Source organism: Drosophila arizonae, chromosome 3 (genome assembly GCF_054131065.1).
Source record: "Drosophila arizonae isolate 15081-1271.41 chromosome 3, UAZ_ARI_1.0, whole genome shotgun sequence".
Taxonomy (NCBI): Eukaryota; Metazoa; Arthropoda; class Insecta; order Diptera; family Drosophilidae; genus Drosophila; species Drosophila arizonae.
In genome coordinates this window covers 4,978,737-4,988,303 of record NC_142923.1, presented here as the reverse complement: position 1 = coordinate 4,988,303, position 9,567 = coordinate 4,978,737, and the positions used below count along the sequence as shown (strand labels likewise).

General features: G+C 37.2%; 1 protein-coding gene across 1 annotated transcript; it reads left to right on the top strand.

Moving 5' to 3' along the window:
* Positions 1-1,432: 1,432 nt before the first annotated feature.
* LOC108609777 (uncharacterized) lies at positions 1,433-3,434 on the top strand. The gene has a single exon (XM_018001522.2). It carries the CDS (start codon positions 1,606-1,608, stop codon positions 3,178-3,180), a length of 1,575 nt encoding a protein of 524 aa, XP_017857011.1. The 5' UTR covers positions 1,433-1,605; the 3' UTR covers positions 3,181-3,434.
* The last annotated feature ends 6,133 nt before the right edge of the window (positions 3,435-9,567 follow it).

The following is a 9,567-nucleotide window of genomic DNA, read 5'->3' as shown; positions in this document are numbered from 1 at the left end:
CGAAGGGGGCGCTAGAGCGAGAGGGCGACAGGCGAGCAGGGGGCTGCAAGGGGTGTAAGGGATGTAAGGGCGGGAGATGAGGGCGAAACCCTGCTGTGCAGCTCAGCTCAGTGCTTCGCCCCATTGTTTGTTTGTTTTTTACAGCTGTGATTGAGGTGAAATTGCATATTTCTGTGCGCTTCTTTCATTTCATTTCATTGCATTTCATTTTGCGCAGCTCCAGACGCTTGCATGTGTGTATGTGTGTCTGTCTGTGTGTGTGCTAGTCTGGAGTGTGTGTGGGTGTGTGTGAGCGTGCTCCCATAATAATAGCTAACGTTTTATTGAATGTCGTTACCGCTGCTCCCCATCGTCAAGCTGACTGCACTTGACCGAGTTGCTCACTTGCCTCCGCCCACGTTTATTGTGCAAATACTCGTAAATGTCAGCTAAGGCAAAGTCTCTACAATGGCTACCAATTGCAAACTAGGCAAATTGTTTGCTTGCTTGCTGCAATATAAATACAAAAGTTTAAAGCACTAGAGCTGCAGAAGCTATAAAAAAAAAAAAAGAGTTTGAGTGCAGAGATTGACGAGCCATCGATGAGGAGAACGAAGGAGTCAAACTAATCTTGCTATTCTGTGTAGAGCAGGTGGCGAAAGAAAGGAATATCCTTATCTCTAAGCTATGTGTACACACATGAATGCAGTACGTTTAGCAGAGCTCGTAGTTTCCTAGAAAATCAAAATTAGTTTCATTTGATACGTATGGCCCAGCATTAGCATTAATAGATAAAACTGGAAGTATTTATATTTTTATATATTTATTTATTTTTGTTTTTTAATTTTTATTTTTATATATTTTTTATTTTATTTTATTTATTTATTTTTTATTTTTTATTTATTATTATTATTATTATTATTATTATTATTATTATTTATTTTATTTTATTTTTTTTTTTTTTTTGTTCTTAACATAGATAATTTGATTTTATTACTAAACTGAGTGGAATATTCACGTTGGGTGTACGATTTTTCTATGAAAATTAAAACAATATAGCAGGAAATATATTTTTATATAAAATATTTTTTTTTTTAATATTTTTTCAATAAAATAATTTTAATAAATATAATCAAATAATAATTTTAATATTGAAATTTTAAATATAAAAATAATTAAATTATGTAAATACATCAATTAATTAAAATAAATAAATAAATTATAGCAAAGTTAGTAATTTAACAATACATTTGATACGTATAATACAATAAATATTCACATATTTAGCATCTTCATGCCTATAGTAATTAAAATTAATAATAAAATATAAATATAAAATAATATACAAAATAAAAAATTCTCATCCAATCACAGGGTATCTGTCAGTCAGTTGTTCTCCAGTGACATTCCCAAATTGTCAATTTGTCAAATTCCTCTCGATTGCCTTCTCAGCAGGCCGGCTCACAGCTGTCAAACATGAAGTGATATGAGTATAGACGTGTGTATTATTATCGGAGCAGTAAACAGACTGTGGCATTCACTCGTTTTTTCATATTCAGCTGAGCTAAGCTACCCCGTCAAGTATCGAGAAATCGAGCGTGTTTAACTTTATTATACGGCCAGAGAATGCAAAACTTGATCAAGAGTCGCGCCGTCTTTGAGATATTGAAGAAGCCGCTGCCGGAGCTGCTGCGTTTCTACAGGGATAGCGAGAGCGATAGCGATTGCGAGGAGAGTTCCACAGATGTTGCAACAGCTGCACCAGAGACAACAGCAGCAGCAGAGATAACAGCGGCAGCAGCAGCCGCAGCAGCTGCCGAGGCCGAGGCAGCCGCCAAGCTTAATGTGAATGCGAGCGTGTTTGTGCCGCGCTCGAAGGACACTGGGGATTCACGCCTGGTCGATGTGAAGCGCCACTTCGAGGCCATGGACGTGCGCAAGCCAGTGGGAGAGCCCAAGCTCCTGCTGCCCTGGAAAGGCTTTCCCAAGCCCCAGAATGTCGAGCGTACCGTCAGACCGCGTACTTATCCGCAGGCAAAGCTGGCCACTCCAGTCATCCAGTCCGAAATCCCAGCAGCTCAACACAAAGAGCTCAAGACTGCTGTCATAAATGAGACGGAGAGCAAAGCGGAGGAGGCACGCCCACCGACTGCCTTGGTGGAGAAGGAGTCGACGTGCGCGCCGCTGGCATGCTCGCTGCCGAGCAATCGCAAGAAACCGCTAAAGGACCGAGCACTGATCAAACAATCCCTATCTGACGATAAGCGACGCGAGCAGGAGCGCAAGGTGGCCCTGGAGGCCCTCAAGCTGGTGGAGCAGCGGCGCATGCGCGAGCCGACTGAGCAGCCAGAGGTCATAGTTCATCTGACGCGCGCGCCCGTCGAGTTCACGCCGGAAGAGCGTGTACGCGTGGACCGACTGCGCATCATCAAGCGGGAGCACATCGAGAACGTGCTGCGCGAGATGCGCGACGAGCGGGAGCTGAAGCAGCAGAAGGCGCAGGGTGTGCCGATCACTAGTCGCTACATATGCCTGAAGCGCAGCACACAGTCGAATGCCCAGCCAGAGCCGCAGCAGCCGCAGCAGCCACTGCAAGCAAAGCAACCACAGCAGCAACCACAGCAACAGCCGCAGCTGCAGCCCCAGCAGCAGCCACAGCAACCGCCTTTGCCCAGGCGCTATATACCCACAGTGAAGCAATGGGACGAGCGCTGCAAGGCCAAAGCCCATGAGGCAGCCGCCGGTGCCAACAAGGAGAACAATACTCTGGCCAAGGATGGCAGCCGGTTCGAGGAGCATGCCAATCCACAGCGAGCCATGGGGCCGTCCAGTCAGGGCAACATAATGCCCAGCAAAGCAGCGCCCCAGAGTGGATCAGCAGCCAAGGATCGTGAGCTGTTCGTGCCGCGCTATTGGCCCCCGGCACCTATGGTGGCCAAGGGCGAGACGCGTCGTGGGAATCTAACCCATGCCCGCAACATAACACGCGCCTTTGCCAACTGCGGTCTGCTGCCCACGCCATCGGCCGCCTGGGAGCAGGAGAACGTCAAGCAGGAGTACGAGTCGCTGCCGAGCGCAACGCAGAAGTCCGTGAAGCGCTACGGCATGGAGCAGCTGCTAAAGCTGGAGCCACAGCCCCACAAGCTGGAGAAGCCAATTATCGCTGAGCGCCTGGCCAAGCTTGGCTTTATGTGCGAATAGCAGCTGGAAGAAGCAGAGAGGAGAAGCCTTGGCGAGCCACTTCCTTCCCACCCACTGCAGCTCCCTCTCCCACTGTGTTTCGTTCCATGTGTATTCAGTTTGTTTGTTCTTGTTCTTGTTCTCGATTCGTTGCATTTGCTCAATGAGCCCTCACCGTTGGCCCAATGCATTTTATATCTTCCATAACGAGCATCAGCAGGAATTGCAACACAATTATGATTAATAAAGAAAAGCCCATTTGCAGCAAACTAAAATTCGACTCGACTTGGCTTTCACGCTAGAAAAAAGAAAAATGTAAACTGAAGTAAATATATTGAAGAATATTTAAAAAAGAATGATTTTTCATATAAATATTTAAGCTAGAATAGTATTTAATAAAAAAAGATTATTCATATTAAAAAATATATAAAATATGAGAGAATCATACAAATTCAATTTAAATATTTATATTAAAATATCAGTTAATAATATTATATATTTTAAGTAAAATAATAAAGATTTATTTTTTTTTTTTGCAAGAAACCTAATTTAACTTGACTTGAAGGAAAGCGAATCATTCATACTTACTTTAAATATTTATGCTAAAATATTAGTTTAAACTATTTATTGCTTTAAATATTTACTTTAAATATTAATTAATTTTAATTTTTAAGAATTGACATACACTTATTTTTAATTAAAAAAAAAAAAAGAAGTTATTTATAATTGGAAATAAAATCGATTTTTTTTTGTTTCAAAGTTCGCTCAAAGTGATGTCAATCTAGCTATCTTCATGGGATGATATTGCAGCATATGGATGCCTGTCCTGGGCAGCAGGATGTGTGCACTTTCTGTGCTTTTGCTCCTGTAAAAAGGATTCATTAAATTGACGTCGCAGCAACAGCAGCAGTTGATGCATCTGAGCCACTCAGCTGACGGAAGCGGAAGCGGCGGCTGGGCGGGTGCCAAAGAACTGGCCATAACTTAAAAGGCAACCGGCACTGGCTCCTCGTGGATGGCCAACAATTAACAGCATAAATTTAAATATGCAATTAACGAAACAGCTTGAGGCGGGCAAAACAAAAAAAAAAAAAAAAAAAAAACAAAAAACAAAAATAAAAAAAAGAGTATAAAAAAATGCTTTTTTTTCAAAAAGAAGGCAAATAAAGTGCATGAGCAGCAGCTACAACAAAGACTGATGCTGCTGTGGTTTGTCTATGCCGAATGAGACACGAGCTAATACCCTGTATAATAATTGACATGACTTTCATATATAAAATTTATGATTTCTTACCAAAGAGTAGAGCTTAAAATATTATAGAATATAAATATAAACAAAAATAAATATAAATTAAAACAAAAATTAATTTTTAAAGTGTTATATAAAAAAAAATTTATATAACAATTTATAGGAAACTGTTGCTGTGATTGATCCTAGAATGTATTATATTTAATTTCATTTTATTTACTTTATTGCCTTATTATTAAATAAAAAAAAATAAAAAAACATTTCATATACTTTTGCTATCTTTAGCTGCTACATATTTTGATTTCAGCTAACTCTAACTCTAACTCTAATAAGGAATGAGCCCTTATGCGTAAAAGACGTACACTGTAATTATCGAGAAGGATTTTTTTTTTTAAAGGGGCTAGAATTTTTTTCGATTTATCGCGATTTTCGATTTAGCCGGGTACAATTTATAGAGACTCGACTGTATCATAAGTAGCTGAGCAAGCATATTTCTTGAAAAGGGCATGACTATTGTTAGGTCTTCAGGAATATGTCATTATAAATTCCATATAGCTTAAGATCTAGTTACATAAATGTTTATATGTATAAGTCAATGTAAGCTTCTTTGGCAACTGTTGTTTGTGACCTTTCATGCAGTTTTAAGACGGTTATATAACCGTTACAGTAAAATCTATAGCAAAACTGCTTTAAAAATAGTCTTAAAAATAAACAAAAATTTAATATTTATTATTTATAATATTTATTAATGAACATACAAGACTATAAACATTTTGCATATCTTTTCATTCTATATGTTCTTATCGTTAAAAAATGAGTTAGTTGCTGCTGTCCGAAGACATTATTGGCACACTGTATTTTCTTTATCCCAGAATTTCCATCAGTTCCAACAACTGCTCTATCCAATACCAAATGGTATCTGCTTTGCATATACCTTCGCTCTGCAGTTGTTGATGTGGGGTATACAAATGTTTGCGCTGGCTATGACGACAATGAAAGCCAAAGGTCATTTTACCGCACGCACACAAACACACACACTCACACCCATTTAAGCAGTGAAATGCATTTGATTGTTTGTGTTTTTCATTTTTTATTTAAAAATAAAAGAACACAGAGGCACACATACAGAGAGCCACACGCTCACACTCACACACTACAAACGACGTGCGAAAAAAAAGCTCATACAGAATTTTCCGCTTTATTTACGCGTGGCCAGCAACAATACTGGTCATGTGATACCAGCACCACAGCAGCAACAGCAGCAGCAGCAACAGCAGCAGCAGCAGCAGCAGCAGCCAACCAAGCTTCAGCAGCAGCACCACCACCACCAACACCACCAACGCCGTCAACAACAATAACAACAGCAGCACATGTCAATATTTTAACGCTCAGCCACAAGGGAAGCTCGATTGCTGCCACATGAACTGTTGCTGCTGCTGCTGTTGCTGCTCGCTTTCATTTGCGGCAATTGGAGTCGTGGCGTTATTGATGTGTAAAGTGGATGCCGTTGTTTAATAAAATTAAAACACAAATTTAATATTGCCTCCTGCTGGGCGCTGATTTCGCACGTTTATAACAGCAGCAGCAGCGGCAGCCAACGACGATAATAATAATAAAAATCATATATATTATTAATATTGCAAGGCAATGAATATATTTCGCGCTGTCTGCCTTTTGGCCATGCAGCCAGAGTGCAAATGTCAACTGGCTCATTATCAGCCCGGATAGTTAGTTAATGTGACTTCGAACAATCTGCGTGGCTTTTGCCTCAAAGCTGAAATGAGAAACTTTTCACCCGCTGAGAGGAGAGGCAAGGGCTTTTAGCTGAACTACTTCTAGCACGCTTCCTTTCTATAATCATAACATGGCAATTTTATTCAATTTCCTGCCTTTTGTGTGTGCCACGGGCAGATGGCGACGCTGAATGAATGCAGGCTGCCAGCGGGGGTACCAGCTACAAGATGCTCTGTAAAAAGGAATTTCAAATAATGTAAGAAGGTAAAGAGTGGGAAAAAAATCAACTTATATGAAAATATTTATAATATTTAGAAAAGTTTATTAAATTTCTTCCAAGCTCTAAGCTTAAAATTAAATTATGAGATATACAAACTAATTTGATTATAGCAATGCATGAAAAATGAAATTAAATTATTATTATATAAATTCAAACAAAATCCTGAAAAGATAAGCTAAGCTCGCGCAAAAATATACTTATATTGATTGCAAAAATATAAGCTTTAGTATATTATCTGAAGCAAATATTTTTTTTATATAAAATATATAGTTTTGTTTGAGCTTAAAGTTAAATAATATTAGTAAAAAACAAAAATTTTTTGTGTATAAGATATGAAAGTAATATTAAATATATATAGATGCTTTGAAATATAAAATATTGTATATAATTTGGCTAAGCTAAGAAAAGAAAGAACTATATTTATAAAAATGATTAAATATATTTATTTGAATTAAATTAAATTTAAAAAAAAAATACACTTGCTTAAATTTAAAAGTAAAATTTTATATAATAAATAATATGTAATTTTTTATATTATTATTTTAAATGAAATTGAAGTACTTGGAAAATTTTAGAGCAATTAAAAGTCTTAGTTTGTGAGCTTAAAAATTAAAATACATAAAGGCTAATTTAACTTTTAAACATATATTATGTAAAAATAGAAAAATTAATTTATTGAAAAAAATTTTTACATATTTTTTTTTTTTTTGTTTTTGTTAATTTTAAGACTATTTATTAATCAGAAATGAATTTAAATTATTTATTCTACCTGAGAGCAGAGAAAATTTTATACAATTTGGACAAATCCGACGCAGAATTGCCTTTGAAATACTATAATATTTCAGAAATACTTTAGTTTACTTGGAGTGGCCTAATATGCCTTTATAAACGCTTCGGCAGTCAGGAGTTCTTTTGGAGGCAACAATATTTTATGAAATTGCCGGCAGAAAAGTAATACGAAAATGCGAAAAGAAAACGAGTTGCGGAGCGCAATGTGGGCTACTTTGTGGCAGAGCTGGAGTCAAAAAGGCCAAAAGAAGCAGTCAGCAGAAAGCGGCTTAAGCAGCGCGCTGCAGTTGGACCAGGGCGGGCGTTAACCTGTTTCACCTGACGGCACAGTGACGTAGTGTAAGCTGATTAAAGGAAATTTGCTAGGCTTGTGCCGGCAGGGCAGGGTAGGCCAGGACAGCTCAATTGGCCAAAAACACTTTGTCGCGCTAATTAAGCCACTTGACAATTTTGTGGCGAATCAACACGGCGACGTAGGTCCCATAAATATTGCATATGCTGCCAAAGATAGCGGCCAAAGTTTCATTGCCTGCATTAGGCATTCCTTTTGCTCGACGAGCACGGCTCGCTACGTGCGCACTTAAATTCATCGCAGCGAAAACTCTATGGCAGCGACGTGACTTCTGTCCCACCAGTGCCACCTTTTAGTCGGCTTCATTTTAGTTGCCCTTTGATGCAACGCGCTGCTGCGATTGCACTCACTCCGACGGCCCGACAGCCCGAAGGCATCACGCAGCTCGATCTATAATGAAAACTCGCTTCGAGTTGCGAAATATTTGGCTTGAGCCTGAAGTGGAAATTTAAATTGTAAACTGGATTCCAGTGGCTTCAACGTCAATTAATGATAAAATTTTAAATTTTTATTAAATTATATATCATATATATCATATATCAGCAAATATTTCTATATATTTTCATTTATAAAAGTAAAATATATATATAGAAATATTTATTATATAAATATGTTTGCTTCATCATATTAAAAATATTTTATAAGTGCATAAAAATTTTGCAATTGCAACTCAGTTGAATTGAGTTTCAATATTTCTGTAGAAGAATATTTAATTAAAATGCATTTCGAATTTGAGCCAACTTGGAGTTCCGTCGCACTATAACCAATGCTATATTCATACATGCATACATGCATGTTCTCAAAATCTTGTTTTTCCCAATAATGCTCTGTCGCACTATTATTTTTGTGCACACAGCTCGCATGTCCTGAAAGCGGGTTTCCAATTCCAATTGAAAATTAATTAAATATTCTTCTTAAAACTATTAATAGAGAAAATAAAAGCTTGTTGTGACAAGAATCTGATATTATTTTCATGGTAACTTTGTCATATGAAAACGGATTTCATTACGCATACGTCCCATTGAACGGAGATATGACAAATATATTAAATTTATTGACAGAAGTGGAAATATTAATTTTTATAAAATTAAATGCAGAAAAGAGAATTTTCTGACATTATTAATTAAATGTAGAAAGAAGAATTTGATATCATTAAAACTTTGTATATAGAAGTGAACTAGCATTAACAAAGTTTTTCATCTGTAGAAAATTATGCATAGGGTATACTTTTAATATATATTAAATGTTTGTTTGAACAACTTTTAAATGGCATTTGGATACGAAATGAAACATATTTTCAAAGAGACGAATGATGAGACGACTAATGAGCACTGCATAGAAAAGCTTTGGACAAACCAACGTGCGCCACTAGCATAGAGGCGGTGTCATAGACTAGGGACTTAGTGAGCATGTGAAAAGTGAAGGGACAAACACAGGATTGAAATAGTAAACGAAAGTTAGATTGTAGATAATATGCTAACAAGAGTTACATCAGACCTAACCTGAATCATATAAACATCTCTATATATGAATATCGATATATGAAACCCGATAGTTGGTAGCCCTCTAAATCGAAAAAAAAAAAAAAAAATTCTATCCCTCTGTAAGAAATTCTCGATAGTTTGAATTTCTGTGTATCCCCTTGCCATTTCGAATGATCCGGTTTCTACTGTATAAGTAAAATTTATATACATTTATTTTTTATGTGCGTCTCAATTCCCAATCAGATTATATATCATTCGAATTTGCGCTCCACTTAATGGAATATATCCCTGCTGTTCTTAAGTGGTATTTGCTGACTGAACTGGGAGAAAAACTGAACTTAAATTCGTTTTTTTTAGAGATGATCATGATTATATATATACATATATACAATTTCTTTTCTAATCAGAATTCTTTCAGATCGCTTTCATCAGCAATTCTAAACTTGCTAAATGCTTGATACGTTTGTTGCTCTCAAATGGCGCTTGTTAACGGGATTTTGAGGCATTTGCATGAGTTTTA

Bases quoted from the DNA above. Each gene is read 5' to 3' on its own strand.
- LOC108609777 (XM_018001522.2), top strand. From the start codon at position 1,606: ATGCAAAACTTGATCAAGAGTCGCGCCGTCTTTGAGATATTGAAGAAG.